This window comes from Strix aluco, chromosome 5, assembly GCF_031877795.1.
Source record: "Strix aluco isolate bStrAlu1 chromosome 5, bStrAlu1.hap1, whole genome shotgun sequence".
Classification (NCBI taxonomy): Eukaryota; Metazoa; Chordata; class Aves; order Strigiformes; family Strigidae; genus Strix; species Strix aluco.
Window position 1 is genome coordinate 73,080,240 of NC_133935.1, and position 18,394 is coordinate 73,098,633.

An 18,394-nucleotide genomic window follows, 5' to 3' on the forward strand; every position below is an offset into this window, starting at 1 on the left:
TACATTTCAAGCAACAAATTTATGTGATAAACCAAGCTTGGAGGATCAAGCCTCTCTGGAAGAAGAGCTACAAGAAAGTTCAGAGGGCACTTAATGTGAATCAGTTAAGGAGCTGCACACAGACAGCTCTCCAAGAACAGCTTGCACTTAACAAAACACAAATAAGACTTTTTTCAAAAGTGCGAGTGTAACATCCCATTCACCGCACTTAAGCTCAAAGTCATCTGTAGAACAGTGCACCTTCAGACAATTGCACAGCACTGCACAAAATGATTTACCACATTCATCAGCTACACAAATTAGCATCCAGAACTGCAACGTGCATTTACACATCCTGACTGCTAACTCTGACGCAAGGAATACATCTGCGTATGTACTTTGATCAACCCCTGACCTAACCTTGACTAACATCACTGAAAGTCAGTCAGAACAATGGCAGAATATATCACCACCTAAGCAAACTCAAGAGCAGTATGTTTAAATAATTACCCCTAAGCTCCATAAGTTACAAATGCTACAGCAAAAAATCCATTACAGGAATTGATTACCGTACCAGCATCATACACTGTTTCACCACCAGTATACTTAAAAGCTGTTAAAACACAATTTGCAAACTTAGCAACATTCAGACTTAACTGCAATCAGATCATCGACAGGTGGCTCAGTAGCTCATCTTACTCTTACCTTTACAAACACTCTTTGTACACTGAACTAGAACAGGAATGACAGCCAGAGAAGTAACAATACAGTAACAATTTTAAGTCCTTGAATTTTCAAGTGTCTCGGAAACTATAGTCTCCAGTATGATTTTAGTGGTATTCTTCATTGAAGTTTCCCTGACTTTCCAAACTTCATTTAACATGAACAAATTAAGATATGAGAATTTGTAACTGATGAGCCTCAATGCTGAACTGCAATACGAATGCCACAAGTACTGAGGGAGGTGGAGGGAGTAGATACAAAGCTGTTTCTGAAAGAGCAGGGCTTCTAGAAAGAACTTCCAAAGCACAAGATTAACACTTAATAGCATTTACCTGCAGCAGGTAGAAGTGATTAGGGAACGCCAAGATCTACAGGAAGAATCAAGTTTTTCTTCCCTCACTATTGTCCCAACCTTTGCTCTGCTTTCAGCAACTTCTTACTGACACCTGAAAGTAGATCCACATTAATTCACTTAACCCTGCATATCCATGAATTGGATTATCTCATATCCTGGTGATAAGATTAATGAGCTGTCATGGTTTAACCCCGTCTACATTTAAAACAGGAGTTAAAAAACAAACCAAAATGAAGAACACTATCAGTGGTGTTTGCTGATTAACTGATGTCTTAATAAAATAGTAACACTGGCATACATTTCCATCACTCAGTATGGATAATGGATCAATACTTGAATAACCAGCTCTAAAGAAAGGTAGAAGGATATAACAATCTTGTCTATACACAAAATCAAGTAGCTTTTGCACTATTCTCTGAATGTTGGCATAATAAAAAAAGGGCATGCACAATACCAGCAGATGTTTTCTTCAAGGCAGAACCACCTAACAAAAACAAACAAAAGAAGGGGCATCCTGCAAAACAAAACTTAAAATGAGCTACTGAAATTGGGCACATTCCATATATATGTTAGGGATCTTCCAAAGATGCCATTAGACACTAAAAGGAGTCACGGGGCCTATCAGCAAACAAAACCCAAGGAGACCCTCCAGCCATGTTAAATATTTATTAAGCTCTCTGACTACAGAAGAGACAGAGAGAGCACAAAATAGAAAACAGAAGAAGAGAAGAAAATATGTCTTAATTGTGTGGAGAGCTGACACTGCAGCCCTTATGTGTGGAAGGTGCAAAATAACCCTCACATCATAGCACTTAACAGCAAGCGCTGCTTCACTACCCAGTTTTAGCATTTCAAGTTTAAGAGAGTTGGACAATGGAAGCTTTAAAAACAAGAAAGATTAAGTAGCAGTAAGATTAATTTTTCTTCAATCTTTCATTTCTCCATCAGCACTCGATTATTCCCGATGAGTTTTCAATATGAAAACATGACGTAGAGAATCATACACACACAGAGTAATTTTCTCTTTAAAAAGTCAATATAATTTTAATTGATCTATACGAGCCCCTCTTCTCCTAACATCCTAACACTACTAGGTCAAAACAAGTTTTGGTACTTGGATGTAAGAAGTAGGTTAAATAATAAAGTTAATCCTTTCAGAAAGAAACACATTTTTGTGCGGAAGTGACAGTGGCATTTTAAGTGCCAGCGACATTGTAAGTGCCAGCGTTCAACTGGTGTAGTCTATCACTACTTCAAACAAGAAAACACCAGGTATGCTGGACACCTACCCAGAGTTTTGACCAGCACACCTGATAATCCCATGCAGCAGCAAAATGTTTGGTTTTGAAAAAGAGAAGAGTTCTGTCAGGCTGTTTTTCTGCAACATTCATCATGTAAATAAACATGTAATTTTAAGTATTTAATTTACAGAGACTGGATAATTCCACTTGTTCCAAACTCTACTTGTTTAAATATCTGATGTTTAAAACGAAGAGATTTGCTTAATTCAGTCCTGAAATCCTCACTCAGCCTTCCATAAGGGCCCACAGTCCACTTTCAGAGATGTATTATACACATACAGAGATCTGCCCTTTCATTTTAGAAGTTGATAGCTTTGCCAAAAGATGCAGCTAGGTTTGCTTCCCTGAAGGCTTCTGACACTGTCTGTAGAGAGCAAACACAAAAAGGTACAAGTCATTAATAGTTACATGTAATTATAGCATGTCTGTGTAACCCTGGTGTTCCAATAGTCTGTTTAGAAAAAACTTACTGGATGGGCATGGCAAACCCTGGCTACGTCTTCACATGATGCTCCATATTCCATAGCAAGGGCAGCTTCGTTAACCATTTCGCCAGCACCCTGTAATTTAATGGTATTTGTAATTAGCACAAATCTTTATGCAGTTGTCCAGGTTCTCCTGAATCAGTAACACCTTGTAAATAAGCACCTTTCGCAAAAAAAGAAGTGTTGTATTATAACTAGCACTTCAGCTGTGTTCTAATCTAAGTCATAAGTGCTTAATCTACTTGGTGACTGTGCTTAAGCCTAGTATAAATCTAAACATAATTCTTCATGAGAGTATTTTTTCTCTCATTACTGAGAGTTGTATGAAATCTGGGCGTTCTTCCACTGGTCAGATAATACCCACACTCTCAAAGCTACATTATCACTGCTGAAACCTCCCCAAAACTTCAATGCCCTCCTGGCAAATTAAATAGATAACTAGATAAACAAAGCGTGTTACTACATCTGCACCCTCATTTTTATTTGTTGTATTTATGTGTATTTACTCAGAAAACATTTCTTTGAGGAATCAAAAATAGTGAAATTTCCTGTTACATTTTTAGTGTTCAGATCCACAGTCTTAAGATCTTCCCCCAGCCCTTTCTCAATGATCACACTGATAAACCCAAGCTGTGCTTCCTTTAAGACATGTTGATTTTTAAATAACTGGCATTGTGAGAGAAAATAACTAGTGTAACATCTTATCCCTATCAGAAATTATGAGAATTGGATTCAGAAACAAAAAGCCTATCTACTAGTGTTGACAATGCATCCATTCATAGGAATAAAACTTCCTTTCCAGGAAAACAGAGAGTGGTGTTAGTGTTTCCCTTAAAGAAACTATACAAAGATACATGGAAGTGTTTCTGTGTACATCTTTATTAAAAAAAACTATTTAAAGCTAAGAAACAAAACAGAGAGAGATTAGGGTCTAACTTTGGAACGTGCAGGACAGTGGAAAATTATACTTTTCCCAAATGGAATTTTCTGATTTCTCATCCTTACACAGGATTTTTAATCAAAGTTCCATGAAGTTACTGACCCCAGATTTGGTGACTGCAGCGTAAGGTTACCAGCTTTGCTGAAGTCCGAAGTTCAGAGAGGGGGGAAAAAAAGAAAAACACCAATGAAAAACCCACAGTCTGTTCAGCTCCCTCAACTTCCAGAATTTAAGTCAACAATTTCTGCTCTTCTCTCAAGTGTTTGCCAGTATTCATTAAAAAAAAAAACCAAACCACCGAACAACACTGGTCAGAGAAACCAATTAACCCTAGCCATTCTAGGAAAAAAAATAATGCTGGGTCTAACACCAAAGTAACAGAAAAGTGGGAAGGAGGGCAGGGCTGCAGAAGAAAACAAATAAAAATTACTATGGTAGCCTCAAGTCTTCCTTCTTTTTACAAGCACCACTTCTCCTAACTCGACAACTATTGTGCAACACTAAACAAAAGACCCTTACAAGGCCAAGACAACAGCACAATTTACAATACTTACTGCGCCTAAAATGTGAGCACCCAACATCCTGTCTGTTGATTTTTGACTAAGTATCTTCACCATGCCATCTGTGTCAGCATTAGTCTTTGCTCTACTGTTCGCAGCAAATGGGAATTTCCCAATTTTGTATTCTATACCCTACAAAACAGATATGTGTTAATGAATTAGTGACCAACAAGAACAATGTAATCATACAGACAATTTGGTAAGTACAAGAACAGAAGCAATACAACAATAGAAGACACATAAGACACACAAAGCGATGCATAACAACAACCACAAAAAGGGGTGTAAGGGGGTATTAAAAAAAAAAAATTAGCAAATGAACAGTATTAACTTCACAGAATAAAAACACTGAAGAGAACTGTGATCCTTGGGAGAGTGGCGTGCAGGAGGGAATTAATTCAATCGTACACCCCAAGCAATAAATTCAGATGCAGAAATTCTCCTGGAAAAAGTAGCTAGCTAAACTACTAGACCATGAAACCATGCCCAAGGTGGAAAAACAGTTTTGTCCAAGAAGAAAATGAACAGTACCTCTTCTTTCAGCTGTTCTTCAGATTTGCCAACCCAGGCCACTTCAGGGTGAGTGTATATCACAGAGGGTACGCAGTTATAGTCAATGTGAACTGCTCCCCCAGCCATCCCTTCTACACAAAGAATGCCTTCATCCTCAGCTTTGTGGGCCAGCATAGGTCCAGCAACTACATCACCAATAGCATAGATGCTATCAGACCAATGAAACAGAATAAGACACTGTTTAAAAACATCCTAGCACACCTAGGCTACCCTATATAAGTCAGTTTGAAACATACTACTGAAAACTCTAATCAAAACAGATTAAAATACTAAATTTCAAAAGAAATACAAAGTATAAAAGGGCAGCTTCCACAGAATGACCACACTTCAAGTACTAGAGATACACACAGTGACTTAAATTACAAAACTTCAAAGGTTGACTAAAAATCTTTAGTTCCTCAAATAAACAGAAATCTTGAGTTTTCCTTTCAGAAAAGAAAGCTATATTCTGCAATTAAAAAGAAAACAAGGGCTTTAGTAGGTTAAACTTTTAAAAATAAAGAGCTCTGCTTAAAAAGTAAAAAATACATAGTCTTACTTACTTTGGAATTTTGGTTTGGAATCTGTTATTGACTGGGATTCTCCCCTTCTTATCAAGTTCAATTCCAATATCCTCAAGACCTAGATTTTTTGTGAAAGGACGTCTACCGATGCAAACTAGGAGCACATCACAAGTTATCACTTCTGCCTTGCCACCAGCAGCAGCTTCAACACTATAGAAAAATAAGTAGCAGAAATGCTAAGCTGTAAACTTTTGAGTATTGTATTTCTCTGACTAGTAACTAGTATGATCCAGATGGTGATGTATTGGCTGGATCTGGCATACAAGACACCTGCATTCAGCCTGCCCCACACGTCTTCCTTGCGAGGGTTGAGGAGTAAAAGAGGGAGGAAGGGACAGTAACTTTTACTACATTTGTTAACAACTCTTAGATACAGATATTCAGCGTATATATCCACTAGCAAGTAGCATGACCTGATAGGATCAAATCTGTACAGCAAAATAATTGGTGCTGAATACTCGACATCCAAACTATATATATTTTGGGGTGGGATATGGCCATGTATTCTGAGCGAGCTTTCTTCTGGCCCAAGAACTAAACACCTGTTAGCAGCTGCCCTGCATCAGGTACATTCCTCAACGGCATCTTTGTGCTTAACTGCACCCAGAACAAGTTCAGTTCATGTGCTCTGAGAGCACAAGAACCAAAGCATGGTAAGTGAGGGTAAGTAGGAAGTGTTTCAAAAGCATACTCCTGAACCAAAATGAAACTCTACATGTAGAAACAGACTACGTGAGAGATCCAACCAGCATCAGTGTAGTACGTAAAGCAGCCCAAATCCAGGACATTTACAATGGTGGAGGACAGACTATCCCAAGCTATGGCAATAAAGCAAATACAAGTCATCATGTTAAGATTCCAGTGAAAAAACATTTAAGCTTACTTTTGTTAAGTAACATTAAGCACTTTCTTAAAACTCAAACATTAACAAGAAAAAGAACAGGAGTATACGTAGGGACTCTTACAAAGCAAATTTGTTTTATATGTTTCTATATTAGCTGTTCATCTGTAAGTCTTCAAAGGGCTTGAGTGTGGCCATTAAAAGACACTCTGGGGTAGTTTCATTTATTTCTACTCAGAAGTAATAAAATCTCTTGCCATGCTTATTTTGAGACAAGAGGAGGTAGGGACAAAATTACCCTCCCAGTAAGTGGCCAAGAATTAATGGCTTGAAAATGACTGTATGAATGATGATGATGATATTTATGTTAATTATATCAGAAGCAAAGATCTTCCATGAAAAGAATGATTTAGAGTTCTGTTTTCATTACTGATCTCACTATAACACCACTGGTTTTATACTAGCACACCTTCGACTCAAGTCAATGGAACCTCTCCCGTATAGGCAATCTAGGACTCAGGAAACCCAAAATTATGAGTTCTCTAAGTTACAATACAGGATAAAAAGTAAATTTCACTAAAGAATTAAGTTTCATCCTAAGTTCATTTTTTCCTGTTTAAAAAATAATATCAGCCTGTATTTTTAAATAGGTTTGATGGATTGGGAGGAAGAATATATATGGCATTCCCTTAGTTTTATGTTAAACACTTACGCTACATCAATTTTCCCATCTGCTTTCTTGGTAGCCCCAGTAACTTTGGTGTTCAGTTTAAACTTAAGTCCCTGTTTCTGAAGAATACGTTGGAAGTTTTTAGAGATCTCCATGTCAATTCCCATTCCACCAACATGACCCATGAATTCAACAGCTGTCACATCTGCACCGAGGCGCTGCCAAACTGAACCCTGCAGTCACAACAATATAGGTAAAAAGAGTTTTTGAAAAGCAAACTTCAGATTTTTTTTAGTATTTCCCTGACTGTAAACTTTACAAAAGCGGGACAACACATAACAGCAAACTGATCAGTTTTTACAAATGTTACAGTGTAGAATAAAACAAGTCCAACTTTCCCCAGCCTTTCCAAGAAAAATGGATTTATCACTGCTTGTTTGCATACCCAAAACTTCAATGACTGAATTCATAGAATTAAGCTTTTAAAGAAATAGCTAACAAAATAACTATAAATTACGTACGTTTTAGGTTATAGATATAGAAAAATTCAAAATCAGGGAATCTGACTTTACCTCAGAAAACCCAAAGGAAATTGCTTGTGGTGTTCTAACACCACTACAAATTAAATCAAAACAATACCACATTAAAGGAATTTTATGCAATAAAATGGAACCACTGCTGCTTCTGTACGTATTTATAACCATAACCACTATCATCAGCTTCATGCACAAAACCCATATACACCCTATTTACCTGCAGTTACCCACACCCATCCAACACAGTATTCACTGTGCTTACTCTTTCCCTGCTTTACGTGCAAATTTTCAAGCAGTTGCAGGACCAGCAAATATATATTTTTTTTGAACCATGTAGGTATGAGGCAAAAGGACGCAGACCAGGATGAACTATAAAGTTTCCACTCCTTTGGTGGTTAAGACAGAATGGGTACAACCCTATCACATAAAAATGTACTGGGATTATCTGCTACACACAAGAATTTATCCTGGCTTAAAACAAGCTTGCCTTGCAAAAGGAAGTTCTCTCATCTATACATAGAGCAGGTACAAACCTCAGCGAAAGTTAACATCCCCCCCCCCCCCAAAAACCTATATGTGAGGCCCTGTATGTTCCCCTCATTTCTCTGCTTAGCTAACCAGCTGCAGGAATACTGATCCTACAAACACTTATCCCAGCTTTTCTGGTAGGAAAGGGAGCTAGGAGGCTATGAAGTCTGGAACAGTTTCATTACAACTTGCTCAATCAAACATCTGTTAAATCACAGCAACACAATGTAACATATACAAAATATAACACAAATATAACACAAAAAATCAAATATAACACAAAAAAATAACACCCTGTTCCTTTATAAATTAAAGGCCAAATGGTTTAAATATCCTCTCACCAGTTCCACACCAATGACTCCTGCACCAATGACAACCATCTTTTCAGGAACTTTTTTCAGTGACAATGCACCAGTGGAGGACACAATATTATCTTCATCAATCTAATGACAAAGAAATTCACAAAGGGATATTTACAATCTCTTTTATACATTATATATAAAACACACAGAAGGTGAAGTGCAATCAGATGCAAAAAAATATTACACATTATCTGGATATAACACACTGAAAAAAGTACCATTAAGATTTCAAATACATACAGTGATTCCAGGGAAGGGAGCAACTTCTGAGCCTGTGGCTATAAGCACATTCTTTGTATTGATAACTTGTGTGCTGCCATCTTCTTTGGTTGCAGTGACTTGGTTTTTGCCAGTTATTTTTCCAAACCCAGATACATGTACAACCTTTAGTAATCAGAACACAGTAAATTCATATTCAAATTACATATAGAAGTTATGCTACATTTAATCTGAATCTCACTAATGCTTTAGAGAAGCTGCTAACACATACCTTTGCATCTCCATCTGGTACAAATCAAAAAGTAACTGTATACTATTCTTTTAAGTAGATTAAGAATGAAGGTACTGTTCATTAAAAAATTCCCTAGAAGAGAATCATTCAAATTCTACCTTTGCCGAGTCAGTCACCTGAATTAATTTATGTGGCAAGGATATGAAAATGTAAAAAGCAAGAAATTCAGATCGAAAAAAAATCATGGACATATCTCAGTATATAATCCAAACTAACCTTATTTTGTTTAAATAAGTGAGCAATTCCACCTGTTAAGGCCTTCACTGCACCACTCTTCTGTTCCATCATCTTCTCTAGATTCAAACGGATTCCTGTAACTAAGGTTAAAAAAACCCTTTTGTCAAACGTTGCGGTGCTTTTATTTAATGGAGCTAACCTAAACACAATTAACAGCTCTGACAGAGTAAGATGTGTTGAATGCCCCTACTAAACACTAAAGGTTACATTCAACATCTGCTATGTTAAAAAACAGTATTACACTGTTCAAATATAACTTACCTATCCACAATTCAGGGTTCAAGGAACAGACATGTCCCTAACACTCCAACTGACAGATAAAGGGTATTATTTGTAAGTCTAAAAAGTTTTCTGACCAGAAAACAACAGTAATTAGGTTTGAATTATTACATTTTCTTGCTGATGTAAGCCATTTATGTTAACAGGCACTGACTACCTGCTCTTCATACTCACTTTCAATTCCTCTATTAGCAAAATCTTTTCCATGGGCCAAGTGATACAGATGCGAGTTGTTCAGCAAGGCCTAAAATACACACGCAGAAACATGAATTGGGACATACATTCGTGGTTGAATTCGTTATTTATTATCAGAAAAAAGAAATCTGATGTTATTTGCAAAACTTTCTCACTATTAAGAAAGTCTGACGTACATATTTGAAAAGGTGTATTTCAAACACAGAAATTGTACACAGTAGCTCTTACTGAATTGTTTAATAAAGTTACGTGTTTAACATAAAAATAGAAAATAGTTAAATCCACACATATGTTCTCGCTCAGTTCACCAGAGAAGCTGGAAATGACTCCATAGACATTGAAAAAAACCCCACAGGAACAGACTTGAAGTAGAGGAAAGAAGGACAATTCTGACTGACACACAGGAGATTTTCCTTAATACCCCAGACAAGAGGTTACTTGTCAACAAAAAGATTACAGAAAAACTGGATGAGGAATATCTATACTGAAATCTCTGTTAAAATTTTAGCCTGTGTAGACATATGGGAGTTAAATTTTGTAGTTCAGTTGTTGTGCTAAAGTTATTACAACTGCATAGCTAGTTGAGCTGAAGCTAGATGTCTTAGAGGTAGCTCAGGTCACTGGACATTCATAATTCAAAGATAAAACTAGAATAGTTTTTATACAGATGTCTGTAAATCAGCAGCTTGAAATGCAGAACCTCTGTAACTGTGTTTTGATTAGAAAGAGCAATACAGTTAGGGATGGATCTTGGTAAGAAAAATTATGTCTTTCACTATAACCATCCCAAACATGAAATTATCAGCATCTTTGCAAGAAGGACAACAGTGCAAGTCTGCATAGACTGAAGTCTAAAGCAGGCACCATAAGAGATTCAAAACACGTTTTGAGATACCTGCCTTACATACACATGCTTGAGTAAAGCTAATACTGTCAGAATAATTCATTTGCCTATTACACATAACTGTCACAACCCTGAATCTGTAACATCCAACATTAATTAAAGACACAGCCACCACTTAAGACTTCAGTAATTAGAAGGAAAAAAATTCCAATCCCAATGTATTATTTTGGGTGGCTTTTTGGAAAGGAATATTTGAATAATTTGTTATTGCCTCACTGTATACAGTCTACATATCCGCTTCTTAAGTTTATTGCCATCCAAAAGAATTCTGGATAGTGTGCAAATTTAGCCCATGGGTTTAGATTTTCATAAGAACTTCAAAGATAAAAAAAAAGGGGGGGACCTGAGAAGTTAGTTAAATAGATCCTAGCAGAGTTCCAAACTTGCAAAGTAGCAGTGTTGATCGACACCTCATTTCTGAGTTTCGCCTCAGTATATTAAGGTATTCTGAACTTCATTAGAACTATTATTAAAATGTTTAGGAAAATTAATATATCATTTAAAACACTTTGTACTGATACTGTATTTTCTCCTACCACACTAATAGCACCTCTCTGAGCAAACACATTAGAAATAGTAATACAGTTAGGAGGAATCTTGACAAGAATATTGTCCCTTACCATAGCCATTACAAACCGGGCATTATCAGTGTCTTCCTTCACCTGCTGGGCGCTAATGAGGCAGACTCCTTTCATCTAGCAATAAGGCTGTTCTTACAATGCCTTAGTTCTAAAATTACTTAACACTGGATTGACAACATCAAATATTAGGTTCTTCTGAACTTCGTATTTCGCCTTTCTTTCAGAGTGCATGCCTTGGACTCTTCCCACAAGCACTACCAGCCCCACCCTCCAGGCTATCTTTGGGGGTTGGTGAGAATACTGAATTAGCTTACATTTCGAGAGCTAATCAACTATGCTCCTTCTACAGTCAATGAAGAGAGACAGCTCTCTTCAGAGCACGGTGCATCCAACCACAACCAGAGTTCATGATTTTTCAGGGGTGCCTCTCTCCCTCTAATTTAGATTTACTTTCTCTACCTCTAGAGACACAGTTCAGTATCCCTTTAGCGTAAACTACAGGTTTATTTTGAACAAACAGATATGAGGCAATCAAGAACTTCACATGGTATGAGAGCTACAACCATCTGAAATAGACTAAAAGAGATACAACCACCTGAAGCAGTCGTTACTGGTTACACCACAGACTCAACAGCTCAGAGTAAGATACATCTGTTGTAACCTCTGGTTTTCATCCTCTTCCTCCATTTCATCTAGGAGAGCCCACAAATCAGAGTTTGCAAACAAAACATTTCTATTGAGCAAATAATTTTGTAACCCTTTGTGTTACTTACATTTACTTGGATTCTCAGCTCATTTGGATTACAATTTCAATTTTTAAAGAAAGTACAATAATCTTGAGAAACTCCTTCCTAACCTTTTTCCAACTGTTACATAAAATATCTGTTGTTTTTAATTATGACAAACTATGCACACTTACCTTGGACGGAATACATCCAACATTCAAACAGGTTCCACCTAACGTTTCATTTTTTTCTACACAGACAGTCTGAGGAAAAAGAGGGGAGAAAAGAATTTTTAAGCTATACTATGCTACCATTTCCTTACAGGATATCTCACAAATTAGAACTGATGACAAAGGCCAGGCATTCACTCCTAGATTTATTTTGTGGCTCAGATTTCCCCTCACTCATTTTTTTTCCTAACTTAAAAACCAAAATGGCTCTTTGCAACAAAATTCTCTACCAGAAGAGAGCCACGTTCCCTACTGCACCATTTATACCTTCATACAAGTTTAAGTGCTGTTGTTCTACCTCAAAAGTCCACAAAGTTGCCTCAATTAAATACAACACTCAGTTCTGCGCAAGATGGTCCTCTTACAACTAAAAATAAAAAACCTGCAAAAAGCAAAAAATGCAAATCATGCAAAAGATTGCTAAAAGCAAGTAATCACAAGCACACAACAGATAAATGAACCAGCAGAGGTTAAAATTGCATAAAATCTTTTCTTTAAAGAAAACAAACCAGAACAAAACCCCTAAACAACATTTCCCTCTCTAAACACACGATCCTGCAAGACCTGTTGCTATAAAGTTGTGCCATTATCTATAAAGAAAGAAAAAATAAAAATCAAGTAAAGCAAAACCAAGCAAAAATAAGGTCAATACCAACAGAGATGGAAAATATTTCACCTCCTTCTCATCAACTTGTCAACACCAAAGTGTGCAATGGAAAAAACCAACCTACAAAACTTCAACTAAAAACAGATCACTTGGGGGGAAAGAGAGTATTGTAAACCTTTCTTGTTTACAATAAGCAAAAGAATTGGCATCTCCTTATCTACAAGGTGTACATATGTTCAAAATAGCAGTTCCTTGGTTCCTCTTAAGAGCTCCAATCTGCTGAGAAGTGACTATGCAGGTGAAAGACTTTCATCATTTCCTTAAATTGCTGCTTTTGTGCTAAAGTAGAGGTGATGGTAACAGAACTCACCATATCAAACCACAGAAACACACTGAAAAATGCTGATCCCCTATCTACCCTTCCTCCTGTTTTAAGCATATGAATGCATGAAAAATGATCCAAGGTCTTTAAAAGCTGCACTGTGGATCAAACGGCACCAAGCTGGTAGGGAGATTCTGTCTCATCCACTTCACATCAACTTCACCGACAAGGCCAAGCAAAGCTGATGAAAAGCCAATGAGAACACTGTTGGCTATAATGTGGGATGCTGTGGTAGTGACACATGCTCAAGACTGCTAGGACCACCTTCTCAGATTTCAAAATAATTACAAGAATAATGCACAGTGCCAAGAGAATAAGTTGGTCTCATATTAAGGAGTGAAGGTAAAAAAACATCCTGCTGAAGTCACGCGCCATATTTTCCTAAGTTTGTAAAATCTGAAATGCATTATGCACATATAACTCTCACAATACTCAATTAAATCACACATAATTAGTACACATCAGATATAAGTTGCCTCTTTCAAAAGGTATTCAAAGACAACAGACAGAACAGAGGTGAACATAAATAAATGTAAATTAGATACTATAGTATTTCTACAGACATATTTTTGCCTCTAAAATTCTCACATGGCAATGGAATTCCTCTACTCGTATTCAAAAGCACATCAGTTTTATATTTTTTTTCCTCTTTTGAGTTCCCTCTGTCTGTTCTTCACGACAGTTTTTCAGTGGCCTTTTTGTCACTGTCTTTGATTTCCTTTCCCTTTTCTTTGTTGGGAGAAAAACTCCTTCCTAGCATTCTTTTCCCACCTTCTCTTCCACAAAAGTAAAGCCCACCTCAGTTATCTCTTCCAATCAAAAGCAAGCTGTCCTGAGCAGCTCTGTCAGTAGCAGGGCTATAGACAGTAATGGCTTCACAGCTCCATTTCAACTTCTGTATAATCCGGGTAAGAAAGGCAAAGAAAGATTACTGACGTCAACAGTATCTGGTGGCCCAAGATGCAACAGAAGAATTTCAGTTTTTCAGTATCACACAAACACCTTTGACATTCATCTGGATGAATACTCTGCTATCTGAGCGAGGTCTCATCTTACCTTAAAACCAAGCTGAGCTGCTTTGATAGCAGCAACATACCCTCCAGGACCAGAGCCAATAACTGTGACATCGGCATCAACTGAAACAGAGAACATTTGAGATATTTTTGTTTCACCAATTAAAATTTTACTGCAGGAATATCAGTTTATTATTTCTGAAATAATTTATGTCTGAAATATATTTTTTAAAAAAAGTAAAATAGCTATTAAAAATGATGCAACTTAATAAACTAGGTTTATGTAAGTAATTACACCTCACATCTGAAAGTAACTTTCTGGGCAAAGGGAAAGGTTGCATGGAGGTGTTCACTTGGAATAAAAACAGCCAGTCTTAAATTTTACAGGCAAAATAATGTAAAATGAAATGAAGAAACTGAATTCTGCCTGACCCATTCCTCTTGCTATAAACCCCTTTAAGAACTTAACCCAAGATATCTGCATAGTTTATTATAACATTTTTCCAACATAGTTTCTAATGATGTCTCATGCAAAAGGGAAATGCTTACCAAACGCCATAAAATCAGCAGTTTATAAAGCTGAAACAGATATCTGTGCAACTTCTACTGATTAGGAATGCAGCAGAAGCTATGAACTTTGTACCTAATCCATATCTCAGAACCACAATCTCCTTTGGAATATTAATTAGTATCACTGTTCTTATGTTATATAAAGTTCAACTTCTATTGATCACTTTAGCTTGATAACAAGGCAAATAAGCCATTACTTTTCATATAAATCTCCATACTGCCATGGATTCCACTGACACCTGGAAGACTGATTTCTGAGTTAGAAGCACTGCTTTGTTTTTTTCAGGTTTTTTGGGGGGACAGATTTTTTGTCCAAAGAAATTCTTCACAATTAACTACCTTGATCAGCGTAAGTCCTTTGTGACACTGCACAAATTCCCTGGAGACCATGATGAATTCTCTCAAAATGGCTTCTCTAGAAAGGGGAAAAAAAAATTAAGTCTTAGAAGTTGAAGTCTACCCTTGAAGAAAAATAAGCATTCAGCCACACACACGCAAACACAGTTACAGTCACCAGTTAACCAAAACAGGAACAACATGACTGAAGCAGAGGTGGAGGGCACTGAGTGGAGCAAGAGGTAGAAGTCGCTCTGCCATTTACCTGCTGTACAACCTCAGCCGATCATTGCGCCTGTTTTCATGCCAGCCTTGGCTAAGGCTGCCTCTAACTACACAAACTTTCAACCCTTCATACGGGGCTCTCAAACCACTTAATGATATAAATTAGACACCCACAGGAGTTTATGAAGAGTCTTCTTGTTTCATAACCATCCCCTTGGGCCATTCCTGTGGCCAGGCAACATCTCAGAGGTGGTTCTAGAGGGCAAGATTTTTTAAATTGCAATGAGATTGCTAGAAGCATCTCGCGGGCCGATCCTCCTGTCACTGGACTAGAGGATGCTCCCGAAAGTATTCTGAAGCCCCCAGTGCCGCCCAAAAGGCGGGAAGCGACCCTCTGACAGCGGGCGGTTTCCCACCGCCACAGAGGTCATCGCCCTCACTCCCTCGGGGCCGGGGCAGCCCTCCTCCGCTCCCGGGAGGACCCGCACCAACGAACGACAGGGCAGCAGGGACGAGGCCCCGAGCCTACCCCTCCCGGGGCAGCGTAACGCCCGCCTGGGGCCAGGCGGCACCGCGGCACCTCAGCCGAGCCGAGGCCGCGCTGGGCGAGGAGCGACTGTCCTTCCCTGCGACGGAGTCGAAAGCAGAGACGGGAGGGAAGCGCAGCCAAGCCGCCGCGCCCGCCCCAGGGCGCCTGCTCCGGCTCCGCCCGCCCTCACGCCCGCTCCCGGCGAAGGGTGGGGGAGGCGTGAGGAAAGCCCAGGCCCGAGCTCCCAAGCGCGGCGCGGCTCGGCACGGCATGGCGCAGCTCCCCCCGCCCGCCCCGCGGCAGTGCCGTCCCCTGCCGGCGCCGTACCCGAGCGAGCGCGCAGGAGACGCGTCCCCAGCGTTGCATGGCCGCCGCTCCCAGCCCGCGCCCTCGGCCGCCGCTCCAAGGACTCCGCGGACTCGCGCAAGCGCAACGGGCCGCGGCGGCGGGAGGGGCGGGCGGCGCCGCGCGGCGGGGCCCCCTGGCGGCGGCCGCCCCAACAGCGCTGAGCGCGGCGCGCGGGGGCGGGGCCGGGTTGGGGGCGGGGCCATGCAGATGAGGCTCTTAAAGCGGCAGGGCGCTCCCAGGGCGCGCGGCACGGCGGCACTAAGATAATATTCACGTCAAGCAAAGGAGCTCGCAGACCCACATCTAGTGAATCAAAATAAAATTTGGGAACAGACGTAGAACTTAAAAATATTTAATTTTTCAGAATGAAGTATCTTTCTTCTGAATGACAGTGAAGTGTACATAAATTCAATCTTTAAATATGCAAAAATATAAAGTCTAAGATATTTATTTTTAGAAAGAATTTCAAGTGGCTTGGAATAATTGCTTTCAATTTAGTTAATCAGGAAAAAAATCTAACTAGAATATTGAGACATTTTAATAACTGACACAGTTTACTTTAATGCTATTTATATTCTTCCAGACTATTCATTCTCTAGAAAAAAGGGAGCATGCCCCGCCTCTCAGTCCTCTGTTACTTGCCCTTCAGCACATCAGTGTTTGAAAACCTAAATCCTTTATTGTCTGTGGGGGAACAGCAACAGGCCAAGACAATTTTCCTTCTATGCTGTATTCCACCTGGTTTAGAACATGTGCAATATTCTGTTCAATTTATGCTAAAAACATCTAAATGTGGCTTTAGGTAAGTAATAGGCAACGCAGTTCATAATACTGATTGCCCATCTTGCCCGATAGTGAAAATACTTTCTGTGAGAGAGTTCTCAATTTTTCTAGACTTTCTAATTTCCTGCATAAAATCAAGATTTCCATCGGGTGGCAGTGTGCTGTTATTTCCCATAGAGAAAAGCACATCATTGAGCACAAATTTTGGAAATCCCTCAGAAGACACCCATAATATTCATAAATGCCAGGCTTTCTGATTAGAGCAGACTTAAATTACTTAGAAGAACCATCTGGGAGAAGGGCAATTCACCCATTAATAAAATATAGTCAGATCTGTTGAAAGTACATTATCTAATGAAGATGCCAGCACCTAATAACACCGTGTGAAAGAGCATGGGTTCAAAATGAAAGGCCATATTCAGTGGGTAGAATTCCTCTTCTGTCTTTCTACATAAGGATTTCTCGGGTTGCACCTCCAGCAACACTGGAGACTGGATGTACCTGATATTTTTACATTTAAATCTCTAATTCTTAGGCTGGCTAATAAGTAAGCATCCCGGAGTCCCTGATACTTGCAGCGAAAGTATCAAGGCCCCATCATTTGCTTCCATCCTCACTAATGAGCAGACCAAAGAGAATAAAAAGCAAAAATCCTCCAGCTGTAGCTAACTGGAAGTGCTCTGCCAAAATGTTTTAATTCTTCATGGCATTTCCCCCAGTCTCCCAGCCCTGGTGCAGAGCAGGGTACTGGAGCCCTCCCTGCTGCACAGGCAGTGCTTGGCAGCATGTGAGTATTTCTGGGGAAATTAAATTTTTTTCAGTGAGTTGGGTTTGTGTGTGTGATGAGGATTTTTGGTAGTGGGGAGAGGGCTACAGCGTTGGCCCCCTGTGAGAAGCTTCTCGAAGCTCCCCTGGCTCTAAATCAGACCTGCCTTTGGCCAAGTCCAAGCCAATTAGAGATGGTGGCTGCACCTCTGTGATAACATATTTAAGAAGGGGAATCTGGGAGGAGGAGTGGGAGTTGTGAAGGAGATGTCTCTGCAAACACTGAGGTCAGTGGAAGAAAGCAGAAGGAAGCAGGGCAGGTTTGCCAGAGCAGAGACTCCCTTGCAACCTGTGGTGAGAGGGCAGGCTGTGCCCCTGCAGCCCATGGAGGTCACCGGTGGAGCAGATGCCCACCTGCAGCCCATGGAGGATCCTATGCTAGAGCAGGTGGCTGCGCCCAAAGAAGGCCAAGACTCTGTGGGAAGAAGCCCCTGCTGTTGTGCTGTTGTAGTTTGGTGCTGGAAGAACTACAACACACAGGAGGGAACCACACCAAAGCAGCTTGGGAAGAGTTGCCACCCATGGGAAGGACTCATGTCAGAGGAAGTTCGTGGAGGACTGTTTTCCATGAGAGGGACCCCATGGTGGAGCAGGGGAAGAGTGTGAGGAGTCCCATTCCTTGCCTGCCTCCCCCACCCCCCCCCACCCCACCCCAGGAGGGGAGGAGATAGAGAAATCAGGAGCAAAGCTAAGCCTCT

At 39.7% G+C, this 18,394-nt stretch overlaps 1 protein-coding gene across 1 annotated transcript; it reads right to left on the reverse strand.

Annotated features, from left to right (window-relative positions):
• Nucleotides 1–1,709: 1,709 nt before the first annotated feature.
• Nucleotides 1,710–16,204, reverse strand: DLD (dihydrolipoamide dehydrogenase). Its single transcript, XM_074827770.1, has 14 exons — nt 16,068–16,204; nt 14,990–15,065; nt 14,124–14,203; nt 12,043–12,111; nt 9,618–9,687; nt 9,144–9,244; nt 8,657–8,800; nt 8,396–8,497; nt 7,033–7,223; nt 5,459–5,629; nt 4,875–5,064; nt 4,338–4,475; nt 2,829–2,918; nt 1,710–2,722 (listed from the first exon to the last, which is right to left on the reverse strand). Exons 1-14 carry the CDS (start codon nt 16,104–16,106, stop codon nt 2,657–2,659), a joined length of 1,527 nt encoding a protein of 508 aa, XP_074683871.1. The 5' UTR covers nt 16,107–16,204; the 3' UTR covers nt 1,710–2,656.
• Nucleotides 16,205–18,394: the final 2,190 nt, after the last annotated feature.